Source organism: Oncorhynchus kisutch, linkage group LG3, assembly GCF_002021735.2.
Source record: "Oncorhynchus kisutch isolate 150728-3 linkage group LG3, Okis_V2, whole genome shotgun sequence".
Taxonomy (NCBI): Eukaryota; Metazoa; Chordata; class Actinopteri; order Salmoniformes; family Salmonidae; genus Oncorhynchus; species Oncorhynchus kisutch.
The window spans coordinates 9,211,248-9,235,002 of record NC_034176.2 but is presented as its reverse complement, the minus strand read 5'-3'; the positions used below and the strand labels follow the sequence as shown (position 1 = coordinate 9,235,002).

Below are 23,755 nucleotides of genomic sequence, written 5' to 3'. Positions count from 1 at the left end.
GAGAAGACTGAATCTGCAATAGGTAAGCAGCTTGGTTTGAAGAAATCAACTGTGGGAGCAATTATTAGGAAATGGAAGACATACAAGACCACTGATAATCTCCCTCGATCTGGGGCTCCACGCAAGATCTCACCCCGTGGGGTCAAAATGATCACAAGAACCACACGGGGGGACCTAGTGAATGACCTGCAGAGAGCTGGGACCAAAGTAACAAAGCCTACCATCAGTAACACACTATGCTGCCAGGGACTCAAATCCTGCAGTACCAGACGTGTCCCCCTGCTTAAGCCAGTACATGTCCAGGCCCGTCTGATGTTTACTAGAGAGCATTTGGATGATCCAGAAGATCGGGAGAATGTCATATGGTCAGATGAAACGAAAATATTACTTTTTGGTAAAAACTCAACTCGTCGTGTTTGGAGGACAAAGAATGCTGAGTTGCATCCAAAGAACACCATACCTACTGTGAAGCATGGGGGTGGAAACATCATGCTTTGGGGCTGTTTTTCTGCAAAGGGACCAGGACAACTGATCCGTGTCAAGGAAAGAATGAATGGAGCCATGTATCATGAGATTTTGAGTGAAAACCTCCTTCCATCAGCAAGGGCATTGAAGATGAAACGTGGCTGGGTCTTTCAGCATGACAATGATCCCAAACAAACCGCCCGGGCAACGAAGGAGTGGCTTCGTAAGAAGCATTTCAAGGTCCTGGAGTGGCCTAGCCTGTCTCCAGATCTCAACCCCATAGAAAATCTTTGGAGGGAGTTGAAAGTCCGTGTTGCCCAGCAACAACCCCAAAACATCCCTTCTCTAGAGGAAATCTGCATGGAGGAATTATTTTCCACCATAATTTGCAAATAAATTCATTAAAAATCCTACAATGTGATTTTCTGGATTTTTTTCCTAATTTTGTCTGTCATAGTTGAAGTGTACCTATGATGAAAATTACAGGCCTCTCTCATCTTTTTAAGTGGGAGAACTTGCACAATTGGTGGCTGACTAAATACTTTATTTGCCCCACTGTATATAGGGCTAGAATTTTTATCCTGGATGACATGAATCCAACTACAGATGTTTTTTGTCAGTGGAAAGTGAAAGCCCCGGGGGTAGTTTCACCTCGTACAGATCTAGGATCAGCTTCCCCTCTCCCAATCCTAACCTTAACCATTAGTGGAGGAAATAGAAACCTGACCCCAGACATTCATAGAAACCTGACCCCAGACATTCATAGAAACCTGACCCCAGACATTCATAGAAACCTGACCCCAGACATTCACAGAAACCTGACTCCAGACATTCATAGAAACCTGACCCCAGACATTCAAGAATAATTAATTATATTTCTAGGATTGTCAAACATTCCTTAACCATGTGCCCACATTTGTTGTTCAGTTAAATCCTGCAACTGTTTTCACTATCCTATCTGACATTTCGGCCATTCTTATCTTCACATTATCAAGCCATGTGTTGAGATAACCATCAATATGTCATATCAGATCCTAAGTTACAGTTACAATTCCTTTGAAATTGCTGTAATCAGATGAACTCACATAACATGACATTGTAATGACACCGTGTGCGTGTTCCAAATGGCACCCTATTCCCTTTATAGTGCACTACATTTGTAGGGCTCTGTTAGAAAGTAGTGCACTGTATAGGGAATAGGGTGCCAATTAGTGTTCCAAGTGGCACCCTATTCCCTTGATAGTGCACTACATTTGTAGGGCTCTGGTAGAAAGTAGTGCACTGTATAGGGAATAGGGTGCCAATTAGGATGCATACGGCCTTTGACAAAACCATGGCATTTTGATGTACTGTATAGTGTTTGATGTTGAGGGAGGAAAATGCTGTTCTAAATATAACGTGTGTACAAATGGCTTTTCAATTGACCAGTCGTGCTCTTTACGGCTGGGTGGGTGTACACGGTAGATTCACCGTAAACAAGTTTAACGACATCTGGCAAAAGGACACTTGACACGCACGCAATGACACACACAGTCCCTGACCACTCTGTTCTTTGACCTGGTATATGGAGACCGTGATACGGAATCAGGAGGCGACTCCCCCTATACAGCTTCATTCATGGCAAAGTCCTAAGCTTAGTCATTAACACTCCTCCTACCCCTCTTCTCTCTATCCAGTGTTTCCAACAGGGTTTCCTATAGGCGGGGCAAAGGCTTTAAGCAATATTCCAAACTGCCAAATATTGACACCGAACTGAAATTCTCAAGTCAAACTTTTGAATTGAGAAAGGTCTTCTCCCTGTATAAAGGACTTCTCCCTGTATAAAGGACTTCTCCCTGTATAAAGGACTTCTCCCTGTATAAAGGACTTCTCCCTGTATAAAGGACTTCTCCCTGTATAAATAAGTCAATGGCATTGCTTCAACTAAGTTCCTTAAAGACTAAGACAGGTTGTCTTCCTTCTCATGGAGGTGTGTTTTAGGTTAAATGTCTAAATTACACCGATTCTTGGCAGGCTGTTCAGTCCAGTGAAGTCATATGATACCCACCTGAGGTAAGCGATATGCGTCCACAATTACTCCCCTGGTGGAAAACGTTATCTGCTGGTCAAGCTCCGTTTAGAGTTCAAGCTCAGAAGGCAGAGAAATAGGTCGCTTGGTGAATTTTAGTGGGAACGTGACCAAATATTTCAATACAATCTTCGAAGAGTTGATTCCTTTCTCTTTCTAAACATGCCTCATCCAACGTAAATCTATAGCTCAGAAATCCAAGCTGAAGGCATCTAGTGCTCTGTGAGGAACTGCTCCTGTCCTTCTGTGCGCAGGCATTTTGGTAGAGGGACTTGTTAATGAGCTCCCTCACTCTCGCCGTACGAATGAAGCAACTGTTGTAACAGAGTGAGCCCTCTCCTTTACTATCAGCACACAGTGAGCGTAACCCCTTAACAAACTGTAAACCTCACATTTCATTTGGACCTTTATCCATATGACAACATGGATGATGATTGTGGCTGTCCTGGGCCTGTATAAGATGGATGTCACATCAGGATGACATAGGGGGCCGTTCGGGGACTGTAAAGTGTTGTTCGGGGCCTTATTTGTGGAGTAAGTGTTGTTCGGGGCCTTATTTGTGGAGTAAGTGTTGTTCGGGGCCTTATTTGTGGAGTAAGTGTTGTTCGGGGCCTTATTTGTGGAGTAACTGTTGTTCGGGGCCTTATTTATGGAGTAACTGTTGTTCGGGGCCTTATTTGTGGAGTAACTGTTGTTCGGGGCCTTATTTGTGGAGTAACTGTTGTTCGGGGCCTTATTTGTGGAGTAAGTGTTGTTCGGGGCCTTATTTGTGGAGTAAGTGTTGTTCGGGGCCTTATTTGTGGAGTAAGTGTTGTTCGGGGCCTTATTTGTGGAGTAAGTGTTGTTCGGGGCCTTATTTGTGGAGTAAGTGTTGTTCGGGGCCTTATTTGTGGAGTAAGTGTTGTTCGGGGCCTTATTTGTGGAGTAACTGTTGTTCGGGGCCTTATTTGTGGAGTAAGTGTTGTTCGGGGCCTTATTTGTGGAGTAACTGTTGTTCGGGGCCTTATTTGTGGAGTAACTGTTGTTCGGGGCCTTATTTGTGGAGTAACTGTTGTTCGGGGCCTTATTTGTGGAGTAACTGTTTTTCTGGGTGATTTGAGATGGGTTTTTTGTGCTTCCAATGACTGTGTTTTTGTATTTTAATGTACAGTGCATTTGGAAGGTATTCAGACCCCTTTCCCTCATCAATCTACACATAATAGCACATAATGACAAAGCAAAAAACTGTATTGAATGTTTTAGCACATTTTTTTTTCTCACATTTACATAGGGCAGCAGTGTAGCCTAGTGGTTAGAGCATTGGACTTGTAACCGAAAGGTTGCAAGTTCCAATCCCTGAGCTGACAAGGTACAAAATCTGTCGTTCTGCCCTTGAACAGGCAGTTAACCCACTGTTCCTAGGCCGCAATTATTTGGCCTGCCATTTCTAAGGCTGGTAACTGTAATGAATTTATCCTCTGCAGCAGAGGTAACTTCCAGAGGTCTTCCTTTCCTGTGGCGGTCCTCATGAGAGCCAGTTCTTGAAATGTTCCAGTTTGACTAACCTTGATGTCTTAAAGTAATAATGGACTGCTAAATTTGATCTGTTCTTGCCATAATATGGACTTGGTCTTTTACCAAATAGGACTATCTTCTGTATACCAACCCTACCTTGTCACAAAACAGCTGATTGGCTCAAACGCATTAAGAAGAAAAGAAAATCCACAAATGAACTTGAACTCAAGGCACACCTGTTAATTGAGATGCATGAAGCTGGTTGAGAGAATGCCAAGAGTGCGCAAAGCTGTCATCAAGGCAAAGGGTGGCTACTTTGAAGAATCTAAAATATATTTCAATGACAGCCTACCAAAAGACAAAAAGCCTCCTGCAGGGACAGAGGCTGCGATTAAAAGATTTAAAAATAATAATAATGGGCAAAACACATCACAACAAGAGAGACACCACAACACTACATAAAGACAGACACCACAACACTACATAAAGACAGACACCACAACACTACATAAAGACAGACACCACAACACTACATAAAGACAGACACCACAACACTACATAAAGACAGACCTAAGACACCACAACACTACATAAAGACAGACACCACAACACTACATAAAGACAGACACCACAACACTACATAAAGACAGACCTAAGACACCACAACACTACATAAAGACAGACCTAAGACACCACAACACTACATAAAGACAGACCTAAGACACCACAACACTACATAAAGACAGGCACCACAACACTACATAAAGACAGACCTAAGACACCACAACACTACATAAAGACAGACACCACAACACTACATACAGACAGACCTAAGACACCACAACACTACATAAAGACAGACCTAAGACACCACAACACTACATAAAGACAGACCTAAGACACCACAACACTACATAAAGACAGACCTAAGACACCACAACACTACATAAAGACAGACCTAAGACACCACAACACTACATAAAGACAGACACCACAACACTACATAAAGACAGACACCACAACACTACATAAAGACAGACCTAAGACACCACAACACTACATAAAGACAGACACCACAACACTACATAAAGACAGACACCACAACACTACATAAAGACAGACACCACAACACTACATAAAGACAGACCTAAGACACCACAACACTACATAAAGACAGACACCACAACACTACATAAAGACAGACACCACAACACTACATAAAGACAGACACCACAACACTACATAAAGACAGACCTAAGACACCACAACACTACATAAAGACAGACACCACAACACTACATAAAGACAGACACCACAACACTACATAAAGACAGACCTAAGACACCACAACACTACATAAAGACAGACCTAAGACACCACAACACTACATAAAGACAGACCTAAGACACCACAACACTACATAAAGACAGACACCACAACACTACATAAAGACAGACACCACAACACTACATAAAGACAGACCTAAGACACCACAACACTACATAAAGACAGACACCACAACACTACATAAAGACAGACACCACAACACTACATAAAGACAGACACCACAACACTACATAAAGACAGACCTAAGACACCACAACACTACATAAAGACAGACACCACAACACTACATAAAGACAGACACCACAACACTACATAAAGACAGACACCACAACACTACATAAAGACAGACCTAAGACACCACAACACTACATAAAGACAGACACCACAACACTACATAAAGACAGACACCACAACACTACATAAAGACAGACACCACAACACTACATAAAGACAGACACCACAACACTACATAAAGACAGACCTAAGACACCACAACACTACATAAAGACAGACACCACAACACTACATAAAGACAGACACCACAACACTACATAAAGACAGACCTAAGACACCACAACACTACATAAAGACAGACACCACAACACTACATAAAGACAGACCTAAGACACCACAACACTACATAAAGACAGACACCACAACACTACATAAAGACAGACACCACAACACTACATAAAGACAGACACCACAACACTACATAAAGACAGACCTAAGACACCACAACACTACATAAAGACAGACACCACAACACTACATAAAGACAGACACCACAACACTACATAAAGACAGACACCACAACACTACATAAAGACAGACCTAAGACACCACAACACTACATAAAGACAGACACCACAACACTACATAAAGACAGACACCACAACACTACATAAAGACAGACCTAAGACACCACAACACTACATAAAGACAGACCTAAGACACCACAACACTACATAAAGACAGACCTAAGACACCACAACACTACATAAAGACAGACCTAAGACACCACAACACTACATAAAGACAGACACCACAACACTACATAAAGACAGACACCACAACACTACATAAAGACAGACCTAAGACACCACAACACTACATAAAGACAGACACCACAACACTACATAAAGACAGACACCACAACACTACATAAAGACAGACACCACAACACTACATAAAGACAGACCTAAGACACCACAACACTACATAAAGACAGACACCACAACACTACATAAAGACAGACACCACAACACTACATAAAGACAGACACCACAACACTACATAAAGACAGACCTAAGACACCACAACACTACATAAAGACAGACACCACAACACTACATAAAGACAGACACCACAACACTACATAAAGACAGACACCACAACACTACATAAAGACAGACCTAAGACACCACAACACTACATAAAGACAGACCTAAGACACCACAACACTACATAAAGACAGACCTAAGACACCACAACACTACATAAAGACAGACCTAAGACACCACACCACTACATAAAGACAGACCTAAGACACCACAACACTACATAAAGACAGACCTAAGACACCACAACACTACATAAAGACAGACACCACAACACTACATAAAGACAGACACCACAACACTACATAAAGACAGACCTAAGACACCACAACACTACATAAAGACAGACACCACAACACTACATAAAGACAGACACCACAACACTACATAAAGACAGACACCACAACACTACATAAAGACAGACCTAAGACACCACAACACTACATAAAGACAGACCTAAGACACCACAACACTACATAAAGACAGACCTAAGACACCACAACACTACATAAAGACAGACCTAAGACACCACAACACTACATAAAGACAGACCTAAGACACCACAACACTACATAAAGACAGACCTAAGACACCACAACACTACATAAAGACAGACACCACAACACTACATAAAGACAGACACCACAACACTACATAAAGACAGACCTAAGACACCACAACACTACATAAAGACAGACACCACAACACTACATAAAGACAGACACCACAACACTACATAAAGACAGACCTAAGACACCACAACACTACATAAAGACAGACCTAAGACACCACAACACTACATAAAGACAGACCTAAGACACCACAACACTACATAAAGACAGACCTAAGACACCACAACACTACATAAAGACAGACCTAAGACACCACAACACTACATAAAGACAGACACCACAACACTACATAAAGACAGACACCACAACACTACATAAAGACAGACACCACAACACTACATAAAGACAGACCTAAGACACCACAACACTACATAAAGACAGACACCACAACACTACATAAAGACAGACACCACAACACTACATAAAGACAGACACCACAACACTACATAAAGACAGACCTAAGACACCACAACACTACATAAAGACAGACCTAAGACACCACAACACTACATAAAGACAGACACCACAACACTACATAAAGACAGACCTAAGACAACAACATAGAATGGCAGCAACACCATGCACAGTAATCACATGGAAATGAAAGATATCCTAAATGCTCATGACCTCAAAACAACTGTAAAATAGGCCTATAGTGCCAAATCATAGTATCTCCAGGAAATGTGTAATATGCATCTTTCAACTAACTGGAGTTATGAGTCTCTTCTTTAATCCGATGTGTGCAACCACATCATATTAACAACATTTGAGAGTGGATTCATAAATACAGTTGCCTACGGTTTTCAGTATTTCTCTTGAAGACAACCACTGCAATCTACTTCAATAAAGTATGTCGGGCCATTTCTCATGTTGGATAGTGACCGAGAGCAGCACACCAGAGAGGGCGGATTGCGAGACGTCAGCACTCCCCAACCCCACTGTATAAATCTGCTCCACCCGCTGACTCCCTCGACACCAAGACCAGTAGGAGCTGCGCGGATTTCTGAACAATGAGGACCACCAACACTAATCTCGAAGCTAGTTTACTTCACACTAACTGGTTTACCTACCCTGAGAAAGCCTTAAACGAAATGGAATTGTACTAAACAACAACTATGGTGTAGATGAAGCATTTTCTTCTTCTTTGGACATAATTCACATTGGACATCGCATAGGCTACCAGTTGATTCCATTCTTAGTTCTCGAACAATCATGGCACGTTCGGTTTTACTGTTGCATGGCACATTTGCTTATTAACCAGTTTTTATGTTTTATTTTTTTTATGCCAAGCAGTTATTATTGGACAATTTGTAGAAGTGTAGAGTAGTAGAGTGACTGACATCTGGAATTGAGGGGAAAAAACGGTCGCTTCGCAGCGCATGGACAGGTTGTCATCGTGAAATTGGATTGAAATTCTATATTATCCTAATTGTTAAATCTTTCAATGGGTTGTAGATATTGAACTCTAAAACATATTAATTTGTATTCAGCATCTTAAAAAAGTTGGCATGGACCTGATATAAATTGAGGATAACCATCACCCATAGGTTTATCGCCAAGGGAAAATGTTTACTCGGTATTTATGTTCCAACGGGAATTTCTTTGACCCAGGGCAGGTTCCACAACTGGACTAAGTTCTACAATGAAGTTATGGGACACCTTTACCACCTGTTTCGTGCTGCTGAGCAGCGTACATACGAGCCCTCTCCGGAACCGACCGTCCACAAAAAGAACACGCGCTTCAGAGAGTCTCCATGACTTCCCGCCAATGCAGCTCAGTATATTTTCAACCAAAAGTCCAGAAACAGCCGACAGGGAAGAGCGATCTGTAGAAACACAATGTAAGTTCAGACATTCTCATTTCTGGAATTAAATCTTGCTACGTAAGTAGGCCACATCACTGACTTGGCTGCAATAGGCCTGCCTCTTGGTCAGACTGGTTTTGCACTACACATTTAATAGTGTTATTTGTTTCAGACGCACGAATATTAGAATAGATCACTCCCAATGACATAAATACAAATACCAATTGAAGGTCCTGAGTTCCCGCACTAACACCCTGGACCAGAGCTAGGTATCAGCTAGGTGCACGTATCTTATCATCTGACCAACATTCAGATGACAGGACCAGTCAATAACTCTAAAATCACACGACTCTCTGTCAGATGTAAAGATGCACTCAAATATATTGACTCCCTTGCACAATTCGCTAATAATTCTAAATAGCCATTCAAACAGTTTTGAAAAGAGAAAACAGAACAATCTGCTCCATTGCCACAATATTTGACCACATCTATAGGACAATCTCAAAGAACATATCTTGTAGCCTATTGGTACACAAAATATTGTAGTTTTATGGGAATTCCCCCTTCTCACTTTGTGTGCATAAATATATACAATTTCTGTGAGAAGTTTTATACTGCTGCGGATGAGGTATGTACCCAGTCTTTTCAGGATGTGCATAGTATATACACCGCAGACTCTAATTTGCTCATTTCTCTCTCTAACAGATAACATGGTTGAGCTTCAGCCAGAGCAGTTTGAGGATGTGGTGGATTTCATCAAAGTCACCATCAGTAGACTGAAAAGCTCGCTACACCTGGGCACGGGATCAAGGATACGAATGAAACGAGAGAGAAGGAAAGGAGGGAAGGGAGCAACCAGAGGAAAGGACCAGAGGGAGAGGTCTGGGAGCGGACGAGGGAGAGGGCGAGGGAAAGGGGCCAGAGGACAAGGCTGTCTGCTCAAACAGATCCACCTGAATGTGACTGACCTGGGCTTAGGTTATCAAACCAGCGAAGAAATGATCTTCCGGTACTGCAGCGGACCTTGCAGGAACTCGGAAACGAACTACGATAAAATCCTCAACAACCTCACCCAAAACAAGAGGCTCCTGCCGGAAACGCCACCTCACGCTTGCTGTCGACCAGTCGCCTTTGACGATGACCTGTCCTTCCTGGATGACCACTTGATGTACCATACAATGAAGAAGCATTCTGCCCGAAGGTGTGGCTGTGTCTGACCTCCAGCCTCTTGTGTCACTAAGAAGAGAGTCAATAGTAGTGAGAGAACATGGCTTGGATCAAAACCAAGATACATATTGTAGAGGCCATCCTGGATCCATTAAAGGCACATGAAATGAAAGGGCCTACCAAGGGCCTACCAATGCTTTGTGTTGTTGATAGGATGATTTACGAGGCATGCCATACCTCTCCATTGATTATCAGACCACTAACTGATGACGTCAAAATCAGGATGATTATATCCCACCACTAACTGATGACATCAAAATCAGGATGATTATATCCCACCACTAACTGATGACGTCAAAATCAGGATGATTATATCCCACCACTAACTGATGACGTCAAAATCAGGATGATTATATCCCACCACTAACTGATGACGTCAAAATCAGGATGATTATATCCCACCACTAACTGATGACGTCAAAATCAGGATGATTATATCCCACCACTAACTGATGACGTCAAAATCATACTGACTCTATGGATGGTTTTAGATGGACAATGGACTTAACATGTACAAATAATACTGAAGCACAGTGTGTACAATATTTAGAAAGATTTAAATAACTTATTCTTATTTATTACAGTTTTTTTTTATAATAAAGGAATTATCTTCTTGTTATTTATTTCTATGTCATTTCCTCGATAAGTGATAAGGTTTATTAAGTAATGGATAAAAGTGCCATATTATAGGGTTTTGGGAAGAGTAGGCTATTCTATATCCTGGGCCCAGTTTTTTTTATGCATAGAAACAGAATGAATAGAACAGACAAATCGTTGACTTGAATGTGGGCTCGCGTTCTATTTCTATGCATTTAATCCTATCCGATGGGCGAAAACCGCATAGATAACTATTGAAAATCTGGGCCCTGGGTACAGTACCAGTCTGTTTAGCATGGCCTGTGTGTCGTCTATTATTGTCCTCCCGCATCCTGCTCGACTTCGATATAAACATAGTGGTTCCACATCATCATCATCATCAAAAAACATACCAAATCAAATGTATTTATAAAGCCCTTCGTACATCAGCTGATATCTCAAAGTGCTGTACAGAAACCCAGCCTAAAACCCCTCAAACAGTAAGCAATGCAGGTGTAGAAGCACGGTGGCTAGGGAAAAACTCCCTAGAAAGGCCAAAACCTAGGAAGAAACCTAGAGAGGAACCAGGCTATGAGTCCCCATGCCAGCCAAAAGAGACCTGCTATCCTGCTCTGGTCTTCAAGGTTTGTGTGCTTGTGCTTTAGTCAGTTGATTGTGTGTTTTTTTGTTCAGACTAGTGCGCTTGTCTGTATTTCAATTATATTATTCTGGTTTAAAAAAAAGGGAAGGTGTTCTTTATTATTCAGGGTTGAAGAGTTGTGTGCTGATCTTATTAAGTTGTATTACTGAACCAAAGTTCTCAAAACTATTTTTTTATACAATATTCGTTTTTTATAACTTTTTATTGGTTCTAACCGCTGTGTCTTTGGGTGACAAACTGCATGTTAATTCATAGGCCTATGTCATCTTTAAATTAGAACACTTTTCTTTTCCATTTTAGATTATTAGTCATTTAAAATAGTTTGCTGGTTGTAAATCAATACCTGGGAATCTTCCGGCTAGCATTTTTTGAAGAATATATCAACGCCAGTGGAAACAGATTGTAGAGAGGCGAATTAAACAACATGGTAGGTGAATGAGAGGAGAAACACTCTCTTTTCCCATGCTTTCGAATACACCACTAATAGGCCTACAGTCCAATTCAACTTTGCTACATTTTCCAAAACTACTAGCCAAAATATTTTGGACGGCACTACATAGGTCTATCCAGCAAACTAATTTCAAAAGGGTGTGTATGAAATGACTACACCCTAGGTTTGACAACACCTTTCAGATCCTTCGCTGTACAGATCCTCAGATTAGTACTATCGAATCTGTCCTTACACATTGCATTGTTAGGCTCGGGGCTGTAGCCTGTAGGGGCTGTAGCCTAGTGGTTAGAGCATTGGACTAGTAACCGGAAGGTTGCAAGTTCAGACCCCCGAGCTGACAAGGTACAAATCTGTCGTTCTGCCCCTGAACAGGTAGTTAACCCACTGTTCCTAGGCCGTCATTGAAAATAAGATTTTGTTCTTAACTGACTTGCCTAGTAAAATAAAAATCAGTCCTGTGCCTCAATCAGGGCCCACTGCCCTCAATGGATGCCCTAATGACATCATTTCCCTCTTCACTCCTTATGGAATCTTATAACATGTCTGTCATTTCTGGTCCTGATGACATGGTGTGTGAGGGTAAAGCTTTGTGGATTATACTACAGGGCTACTTCACTGGGCATTACACTCCTCCATGGGTTTGGTTTAGTGACGTCTGATCCCCTGACTGGCTACATGCTAACCACTGGGGACTTTGCTATGATCCTTTAAAAGTATAATATTGATCTGAACAATTATTTTGTACGCCTGATTCCCACTATAGGGCCGACCCGAATCGCACTGCGCTGGCTTAGACACCGTTCTTAACACGTTGTCCTCTCCAACACTGTTCCAACAACTATGGTGGATGTGTAACCAGGCCAGACCAGTACATCTCGGCTTGGCCCTGTACTGTGAACCAGACTTTACTATCTACAAATACATAGGCAGGTCTACACAGTGGCAGGTCTACAAAGAGAAAGGTCTACATAGAGAGATGTCCACACAGAGAAAGGTAGGTCTACACAGAGAGAAGTAGGTCTTTATAAATACATTTGATTGATTGATAGGTCTACACAGAGGTAGGTAGGTCTACACAGGGGTAGGTAGGTCTACACAGAGAGAGGTAGGTCTACACAGAGAGAGGTAGGTCTACACAGAGAGAGGTAGGTAAACACAGAGAGAGGTCTACACAGAGGTAGGCAGGTCTACACAGAGAGAGGTAGGTCTACACAGAGAGAGGTCTACACAGGGGTAGGTCTACACAGAGAGAGGTAGGTCTACAAAGAGGTAGGCAGGTCTACACAGAAAGAGGTAGGTCTACACAGAGAGAGGTCTACACAAAGAGAGGTAGGTCTACACAAAGAGAGGTAGGTCTACACAGAGGTAGGCAAGTCTACACAGAGAGAGGTAGGTCTACACAGAGAGAGGTCTACACAGGGGTAGGTCTACACAGAGAGAGGTAGGTCTACACAGAGGTAGGCAAGTCTACACAGAGAAAGGTAGGTCTACACAGAGAGAGGTCTACACAAAGAGAGGTAGGTCTACACAGAGGTAGTCAGGCCTACACAGAGAGAGGTCTACACAAAGAGGGGTAGGTCTACACAAAGAGAGGTAGGTCTACACATAGGTAGGCAGGTCTACACAGAGAGAGGTAGGTCTACACAGAGAGGTCTACACAGAGGTAGGCAGGTCTACACAGAGAGAGGTAGGTCTACACAAAGAGGTAGGTCTACACAGAGGTAGGCAGGCCTACACAGAGAGAGGTCTACACAGAGGTAGGCAGGTCTACACAGAGAGAGGCAGGTCTACACAGAGAGAGTTAGGTCTACACAGAGGTAGGTAGGCTTACACAGAGAGAGGCAGGTCTACATAGAGAGAGGCATGTCTACATAGAGAGGCAGGTCTACACAGAGAGAGGCAGGTCTACACAGAGAGAGGTAGGTCTACACAGAGGTAGGTAGACACAGAGAGAGGTAGGTCTACAGAGAGAGAGGTAGGTCTACAGAGAGTGGTAGGTCTACACAGAGAGTGGTATCCACAAAAGTAGGTCTACATAGAGGCAGCCGTTTCAAACGACATTGTCTGTGTCATCAGTGTTGTCTGTTTCATCAGTGTTGTCTGTTTCATCAGTGTTATTTTAGACCAGGAGAGAAAACCACACAAAGGGACTAAAATAAAGTGCAAAGCAGTAGGAAGAAGAATGGAGAAGGGAGAGAAGGGAAAATGAAGTCCAATCTTATCAGATGGGGGAAACAGGGAAGCTTCCATGTGAATGTAGCGACAACACGAGAGGGAGGTAAAGATGGAGGGCTGTAGAAGAGGTGGAATAGAAAACATGAGATGTAGTGTGGTTGACATGTGATTCAGCCCTCCCCGTCCCCATGGCCTTGACACAATGACTCAGCCCCATCGACACAACAGAGGAAACAATTACACGTCCAGGAACAAAGAGGTGACCAGATCGTTAGATGAGCTACACCACGGACTATTGTTAGGGTATCGTAGGACACTTGTAAATGCGGGACAATACCCGACGACAGAACCTAGACACCGAGTCCAACCAGCTATCTGGTAACAGAACACAGGTGGTGGTAAAGCAGGTGCTAAATACATGTATGAGCGACAACACACTCCTTGTCCCCGGGGGTGTATTTCAAAAGAGCTTTTTCCTATACAAACGGCAATTTCTATAATCAGGACAAAATGGTTGATGATCAGTAGACTTGGCTCTCTCTCTGACGCTGCCATGCGTCAATGTGTGAAAAGACAAAGAATGTGGAAAAAATTACCCCGAACATGAGGTGGGAGGATGATAACATCAGATCGGGGGGGGGAGGTTAGATCTCACCCACAGCCATACAGTGAGTCAACCTCACCATTACTCTTACATGCACCCCCACCCCCCACCCCCTCTCACTACAGAGGTCAAACCCAGAGCAAGCCACGGTATCTCTCACGCAACACCACTTGTCTACTTAAATGACTTGTCTAGTTTCCTTAGAGGTTATTTGTTTATTATCCTGATTTATTTTTTACATTGGAACAAGGTTTCGTAAAAATATAGATATTACATGATTATGGAGAAATTACTTCCAACTTTACAGTATTAATACTTGTTTTGGCTGCCTGGTATTTTCTGATGAGGTGTAAACTGGAAATGTAATGTAACCTTTTTCAGGTGAGCGTCAGTCAGATGTCTGACTCAAAGCAGGCTTATTAAATATTCAGGTGTGCCAAGCCGGGGGAAACCTGAGTGTCTCACACCTGTGTAACGCTAAGGTGTCTCCCACAGTACAACCAGCTCCCCTCTTACACATAGACTGACTGAATTCAGTCAGAATGTGTCAAGTTCCCCCCATGGACTGCCATGCACTGCTGTGTTTCATTGTCATTATACTATGTGTGTGTGTGTGTGTGTGTGTGTGTGTGTGTGTGTGTGTGTGTGTGTGTGTGTGTGTGTGTGTGTGTGTGTGTGTGTGTGTGTGAATATATCTGTCTGTGATGTTTTCTGTGTGTGTGTTTTTTTTCTCGCATGTTTGTGACTGTGATTTAATGCCCTTGAATTTAAGTAACACACGCACAAACACACACACACACACACACACACACACACACACACACACACATACAAACACAGAGAGAGAGAGAGAGACAAAGAGAGAGGAAGAGAGAGACAGACAGAGAGAGAGGAAGAGAGAGACAGAGAGAGAGGAAGAGAGAGATAGAGAGAGAGGAATAGAGAGACACAGAGAGAGGAAGAGAGAGACAGAGAGAGAGGAAGAGAGAGACAGAGAGAGAGGAATAGAGAGACAGAGAGAGAGGAATAGAGAGAGAGAGTGAGGAAGAGAGAGACAGAGAGAGAGGAATAGAGAGACAGAGAGAGAGGAAGAGAGAGACAGAGAGAGAGGAAGAGAGAGACAGAGAGAGAGGAGAGACAGAGAGAGAGGAAGAGAGAGACAGAGAGAGAGGAAGAGAGAGACAGAGAGAGGGGAAGAGAGACAGAGAGAGGAAGAGAGAGACAAAGAGAGAGGAAGAGAGAGACAGAGAGAGAGGAATAGAGAGACAGAGAGAGAGGAAGAGAGAGACAGAGAGAGAGGAATAGAGAGACACAGAGAGAGGAAGAGAGAGACAAAGAGAGAGGAAGAGAGAGACAGAGAGAGAGGAATAGAGAGACAGAGAGAGAGGAAGAGAGAGACAGAGAGAGAGGAATAGAGAGACACAGAGAGAGGAAGAGAGAGACAAAGAGAGAGGAAGAGAGAGACAGAGAGAGAGGAATAGAGAGACAGAGAGAGAGGAAGAGAGAGACAGAGAGAGAGGAAGAGAGAGACAGAGACACAGAGAGAGGAAGAGAGAGACAAAGAGAGAGGAAGAGAGAGACAAAGAGAGAGGAATAGAGAGACAGAGAGAGAGAGGAAGAGAGAGACAGAGAGAGAGGAATAGAGAGACAGAGAGAGAGGAAGAGAGAGACAGAGAGAGAGGAAGAGAGAGACAGAGAGAGAGGAAGAGAGAGACAGAGAGAGAGGAAGAGAGAGACAGAGAGAGAAGAATAGAGAGACAGAGACACAGAGAGAGGAAGAGAGAGACAGAGAGAGAGGAGAGACACAGAGAGAGGAAGAGTGAGTGAGAGAGGGAGAGAGAGAGAGGAGACAAAGTGACTTTCCATTCGGGAGCCTGGTTGTCTCTGTGGTTCATAGTTAATTGCTCACAGGAGACAGGAGCAGTGTTTGGTGGAAACTGTCCATACTCTTCCTGCACAGTACATTAAGCAAAGAGGTTACTGCTGACGGCCTGTCTCTTTCTCTTTGGACTGAGCGGCATGGTGCCGTGCCATCCAGCAGCACACAGAGGCACACAGAACTCTGGTCAGCATGGGAAGCACTTCTCCCGGGCGTGACGGTGAGGTGGCCTGCCTCTCCTCTCCTAGGCCACATGACCAGCAGCAGCACAGCAGAGTCACAGAGGAGACAAACTGTCCTCTAGCTGCCCTTTGGGGGGTCTGATGGAAACACAAGAGAAGAGTGGACGGGAGAGGGCAGGTGAGAGAGGAGAGAAGATGGGACGGGAGAGGGGAGAGGTACAACCCCTGGTACAACCCCTGTTAGCCTGGGATTGGAGCATGAGCCCCCCATGAAGGCACCCTATCCTGTATGGGCTCTGGTCAAAAGTAGTGCACTACATAGGGAATAAGGTGGCATTTAGGATGCAGAAGTGGACTACGGTGTCACTACAACTCAGAGTTCCAGGAGAAAAAAAAGAGTTCATTAAGAGAATGACGTTTCTTCTTTACACGATTGAGAATCGAGTTTCATTAAGCAAATGCTTGACGGGCAACGCTTGGTCTTCATTAGGCATTAGGATGGGGTCCGAGACAGACACTCAAACCTGACTGAAAACACCAAAGGCATGTCAACAAATCATTTTTACTGGTATTCTTTTGCATTGTACACATTCACTCATTGGACGGATCACTGAAGGCCTTCCAAACAAGACGTCTCGGACAGAGAGAGTGTCCTCACCAGGGTGTTTTACAATCAGGGTTTTACAACCGGTACATACAATTGGGGGGCGGCTGTATGAAACCGGTAAACTCCCTCTCCTGAACAAAGCAGATAAATTATGCGTTTCTGGAAGTAGCGGGAAGGAAAGGATGAGGTCTAGATGTAGCGGGAAGGAAAGGATGAGGTCTAGATGTAGCGGGAAGGAAAGGATGAGGTCTGGATGTAGCGGGAAGGATTGGATGAGGTCTAGATATAGCGGGAAGGAAAGGATGAGGTCTAGATGTAGCGGGAAGGAAAGGATGAGGTCTAGGTGTAGTGGGGAGGAAAGGATGAGGTCTAGATGTAGCGGGAAGGAAAGGATGAGGTCTAGATGTAGCGGGAAGGAAAGGATGAGGTCTAGATGTAGCGGGAAGGAAAGGATAAGGTCTGGATGTAGCGGCAAGGAAAGGATGAGGTCTAGATGTAGCGGGAAGGAAAGGATGAGGTCTAGATGTAGCGGGAAGGAAAGGATGAGGTCTGGATGTAGCTGGAAGAAAAGGATGAGTCTAGATGTAGCGGGAAGGAAAGGATGAGGTCTAGATGTAGCGGGAAGGAAAGGATAAGGTCTGGATGTAGCGGCAAGGAAAGGATGAGGTCTAGATGTAGCGGGAAGGAAAGGATGAGGTCTAGATGTAGCGGGAAGGAAAGGATGAGGTCTAGATGTAGCGGGAAGGAAAGGATGAGGTCTAGATGTAGCGGGAAGGAAAGGATGAGGTCTAGATGTAGCGGGAAGGAAAGGATGAGGTCTTGATGTAGCGGCAAGGAAAGGATGAGGTCTAGATGTAGCGGGAAGGAAAGGATGAGGTCTAGATGTAGCGGGAAGGAAAGGATGAGGTCTAGATGTAGCGGGAAGGAAAGGATGAGGTCTAGATGTAGCGGGAAGGAAAGGATGAGGTCTTGATGTAGCGGCAAGGAAAGTAGGAAAGGTGAGGTCTGCGCTAGCTAAGGGAAAGGAAGCTGGTCAAAGGAGAACATATTACCTTGATGAAAGCAGCTTAATAGTATCCAGCTGTGCAACCTCTGTGTGTGCCTGTCAGTCTGTGACGTCATCAGTCAGGGACAGAAACACCAACATGCCCTGGCCCCTGACCCATCTAATCAAGTAAGAGAACAGCTTGGCACTAACACTTCATTGAGCCTGGTTTATGTGTAATCCAAACCTTTTTTCCTGACCAAACAAGATGTATACAGTGTAATATAATGAATTACCATTTGGGTTTAATTCAGATTGTTATCAGGGCTCAGTCTGACATCGTTCTGCTCAGGTCTTTTCATCCATTCTAGTATTGAAGTGAATAACAGGATTGCTTTCAATTTGGGCCAACTGTTCATTAGAGAATTCAGGTGGTAATTTATCTCAATTTGTAGTGAGCAAAGCAAACCTACTTCTAGTTCTGGGTTCCACATCATGGTCTTCTAAGCAATGTTGTTGCAGCCAAAATGGACACACCCTGACCACACCCAACATCTGTTAGTTCCTGTCTGGATCCAGCCAATCCAATCCAAGTCACCCAAACTATGCTACAGTAGGACATTACCTTCCAAACGCAACAGTATGTATAATGTGTGCGCTTCTGCTAAAACACAGCTAGCTAAAACAACAGCATTTATTTTATTTTACCCACAGCGGCTGCCCTAGTTACGGCTTGTGACATTGAGACTTTTCACCCCCTGGGGTGTGCGGGGAGTTGAGGCCGGGACGATCGTGCACAGTTCAGCCATGTCAGGTATGATTGGGCTGGATTGACGGGGGCTGGGTTGGCTGTGTTTTTAGCTCTGCTCTCACCTGGGTCACAGAGGAGAGGAGAGACGAGCCCTGTAGAGGGAGGGAGGCACAGTGAGGAAAGCCTCTAATCTCCCTCCATAAACAGCCAGACCCCTAACTCAACTCCCCAGGAGAGGAAACATAATCTCTCCGCAGGTCTGTTTCTTTTAGCTCTCCACCTCCTGTGTTTTCAGCACCGGGCCTAGCTGGCTGGGTTGTTGCCAGGTCTCCTATCACACAGCACCGGGTCTAGCTGGCTGGGTTGTTGCCAGGTCTCCTATCACACAGCACAGGGCCTAGCTGGCTGGGTTGTTGCCAGGTCTCCTATCACACAGCACAGGGCCTAGCTGGCTGGGTTGTTGCCAGGTCTCCTATCACACAGCACAGGGCCTAGCTGGCTGGGTTGTTGCCAGGTCTCCTATCACACAGCACAGGGCCTAGCTGGCTGGGTTGTTGCCAGGTCTCCTATCACACAGCACAGGGCCTAGCTGGCTGGGTTGTTGCCAGGTCTCCTATCACACAGCACAGGGCCTAGCTGGCTGGGTTGTTGCCAGGTCTCCTATCACACAGCACAGGGCCTAGCTTGCTGGGTTGTTGCCAGGTCTCCTATCACACAGCACAGGGCCTAGCTGGCTGGGTTGTTGCCAGGTCTCCTATCACACAGCACCGGGCCTAGCTGGCTGGGTTGTTGCCAGGTCTCCTATCACACAGCACAGGGCCTAGCTGGCTGGGTTGTTGCCAGGTCTCCTATCACACAGCACAGGGCCTAGCTGGCTGGGTTGTTGCCAGGTCTCCTATCACACAGCACAGGGCCTAGCTGGCTGGGTTGTTGCCAGGTCTCCTATCACACAGCACAGGGCCTAGCTGGCTGGGTTGTTGCCAGGTCTCCTATCACACAGCACCGGGCCTAGCTGGCTGGGTTGTTGCCAGGTCTCCTATCACACAGCACAGGGCCTAGCTGGCTGGGTTGTTGCCAGGTCTCCTATCACACAGCACAGGGCCTAGCTGGCTGGGTTGTTGCCAGGTCTCCTATCACACAGCACCGGGCCTAGCTGGCTGGGTTGTTGCCAGGTCTCCTATCACACAGCACAGGGCCTAGCTGGCTGGGTTGTTGCCAGGTCTCCTATCACACAGCACAGGGCCTAGCTGGCTGGGTTGTTGCCAGGTCTCCTATCACACAGCACCGGGCCTAGCTGGCTGGGTTGTTGCCAGGTCTCCTATCACACAGCACAGGGCCTAGCTGGCTGGGTTGTTGCCAGGTCTCCTATCACACAGCACAGGGCCTAGCTGGCTGGGTTGTTGCCAGGTCTCCTATCACACAGCACCGGGCCTAGCTGGCTGGGTTGTTGCCAGGTCTCCTATCACACAGCACCGGGCCGACTTGGTGTTGTAATTAGCAGTAACTTTTTGCTTTTGTTACTGTAAAATGAGAATAAAACGTGCCTGTTTCTTCAATTTTTTTTAACACTAAAATAATTGCAATGTGGGGAAACTAATAATTAATTCATATGAATAATTCCTACTGTGATGTGTTGAAGAATGGTACACACAAATAGTTGACCTGAATGGCGTGTGAACGGAAAAAGTTTCCGGAATAGTTCCTCAAAAGGCTTTTTAGGGGATTTGGAGGGTGTGGGTGTGTATAGTATAATCTTTAGATAAAAGGTAAGAGGTAAGCGCTACACTATAGAAAGTTGTGTGTTTATCCAAAGCATTCTTGTCTGAGTGTATGATGGTAGTGGGCTGGTTAGTTTACGTTAGACTGAGTTACAGTCAGGTCTAGGAGCGGGAGAGTTCTGCTCCGAGGGGGAAGAGTTGTTCAGCCCCATCACCGCTCTGAGGAGGAAGAGCCGTTCAGCCCCCCATCACCGCTCTGAGGAGGAAGAGCCGTTCATCCCCCCATCACTGCTCTGAGGAGGAAGAGCCGTTCAGCCCCCCATCACTGCTCTGAGGAGGAAGAGCCGTTCAGCCCCCCATCACTGCTCTGAGGGGGGAGAGCCGTTCAGCCAGTCAGCCCCTTCAATGTGTTATAATTAGCCTGCTATGCGGGATGAAGTTTCCCCTGGTACAGATCTAGGATCAGCTTCCACAATCCTAAACTTTAACCATTAGTGGGGAAACATGAAAAACTGACCCAAGGTCAGCGTCTAGGGGCAACTTCACTCTACTCCGTAACCTAAATACTGCTCCCCAAACAGGAAGCACAACCATTTATCAGCAGATCCTTCAAAGATAGCCCACCTTATCTAAACCTGGGCTCCCACGAAGGGTAAGAGAGGGGGTTAGGGGAGGGTAAGAGAGGGGGTTAGGGGAGGCAGCATGCATCATGGCTATATTGGCTATAAAATAACTACTGCAGTACCCATTAGCCTTATCATAGGAATAGTGGGGAAGTCTCTAATCTGGAGAGGGAAGATAACATTGCTGCTCACCTAGAGCTCTAAAAGCCCTTTCCTCCGACTCCAGTGTCATCAAAATGCTGCTTCTGCCTCATTTTAGATGACCTTTTCATTCTAACTCTTTCAGCTCTCGCTCTAACTCGGAGTGGGGGAGGGCTATATCTCACAGGTTGAACCAGACCACAGACAAAGTGTTGCAGAGAATGTGCTCCTCAAAATCACAGTTACAGTGAGGGAAACAGGTATTTGATCCCCTGCTGATTTTGTACGTTTGCCCACTGACAAAGAAATGATCAGTCTGTAATTTTAATGGTAGGTTTATTTGAACAGTGAGAGACAAAAGAACAACAAGAAAATCCAGAAAAACGCATGTCAATAATGTTATAAATTGATTTGCGGACAGCAGACCACTAACTACAGCATACTGGACAGGTACGGACAGCAGACCACTAACTACAGCATACTGGACAGGTATGGACAGCAGACCACTAACTACAGCATACTGGACAGGTATGGACAGCAGACCACTAACTACAGCATACTGGACAGGTACGGACAGCAGACCACTAACTACAGCATACTGGACAGGTACGGACAGCAGACCACTAACTACAGCATACTGGACAGGTATGGACAGCAGACCACTAACTACAGCATACTGGACAGGTATGGACAGCAGACCACTAACTACAGCATACTGGACAGGTACGGACAGCAGACCACTAACTACAGCATACTGGACAGGTATGGACAGCAGACCACTAACTACAGCATACTGGACAGGTATGGACAGCAGACCACTAACTACAGCATACTGGACAGGTACGGACAGCAGACCACTAACTACAGCATACTGGACAGGTACAGACAGCAGACCACTAACTACAGCATACTGGACAGGTATGGACAGCAGACCACTAACTACAGCATACTGGACAGGTATGGACAGCAGACCACTAACTACAGCATACTGGACAGGTATGGACAGCAGACCACTAACTACAGCATACTGGACAGGTATGGACAGCAGACCACTAACTACAGCATACTGGACAGGTACGGACAGCAGACCACTAACTACAGCATACTGGACAGGTACGGACAGCAGACCACTAACTACAGCATACTGGACAGGTATGGACAGCAGACCACTAACTACAGCATACTGGACAGGTACGGACAGCAGACCACTAACTACAGCATACTGGACAGGTATGGACAGCAGACCACTAACTACAGCATACTGGACAGGTATGGACAGCAGACCACTAACTACAGCATACTGGACAGGTACGGACAGCAGACCACTAACTACAGCATACTGGACAGGTACGGACAGCAGACCACTAACTACAGCATACTGGACAGGTATGGACAGCAGACCACTAACTACAGCATACTGGACAGGTATGGACAGCAGACCACTAACTACAGCATACTGGACAGGTACGGACAGCAGACCACTAACTACAGCATACTGGACAGGTATGGACAGCAGACCACTAACTACAGCATACTGGACAGGTATGGACAGCAGACCACTAACTACAGCATACTGGACAGGTACGGACAGCAGACCACTAACTACAGCATACTGGACAGGTACAGACAGCAGACCACTAACTACAGCATACTGGACAGGTATGGACAGCAGACCACTAACTACAGCATACTGGACAGGTATGGACAGCAGACCACTAACTACAGCATACTGGACAGGTATGGACAGCAGACCACTAACTACAGCATACTGGACAGGTATGGACAGCAGACCACTAACTACAGCATACTGGACAGGTATGGACAGCAGACCACTAACTACAGCATATGGACAGCAGACCACTAACTACAGCATACTGGACAGGTATGGACAGCAGACCACTAACTACAGCATACTGGACAGGTACAGACAGCAGACCACTAACTACAGCATACTGGACAGGTATGGACAGCAGACCACTAACTACAGCATACTGGACAGGTACGGACAGCAGACCACTAACTAC

The 23,755-nt window shown here is 45.0% G+C and overlaps 1 protein-coding gene across 1 annotated transcript; it reads left to right on the top strand.

Annotated features, from left to right (window-relative positions):
• The first annotated feature begins 8,212 nt into the window (after positions 1-8,212).
• Positions 8,213-10,997, top strand: gdnfb (glial cell derived neurotrophic factor b). Its single transcript, XM_020462182.2, has 2 exons — positions 8,213-9,187; positions 9,857-10,997. The coding sequence occupies exons 1-2, from the start codon at positions 8,989-8,991 to the stop codon at positions 10,366-10,368; spliced, it is 711 nt and encodes a 236-aa protein (XP_020317771.1). The 5' UTR covers positions 8,213-8,988; the 3' UTR covers positions 10,369-10,997.
• Positions 10,998-23,755: the final 12,758 nt, after the last annotated feature.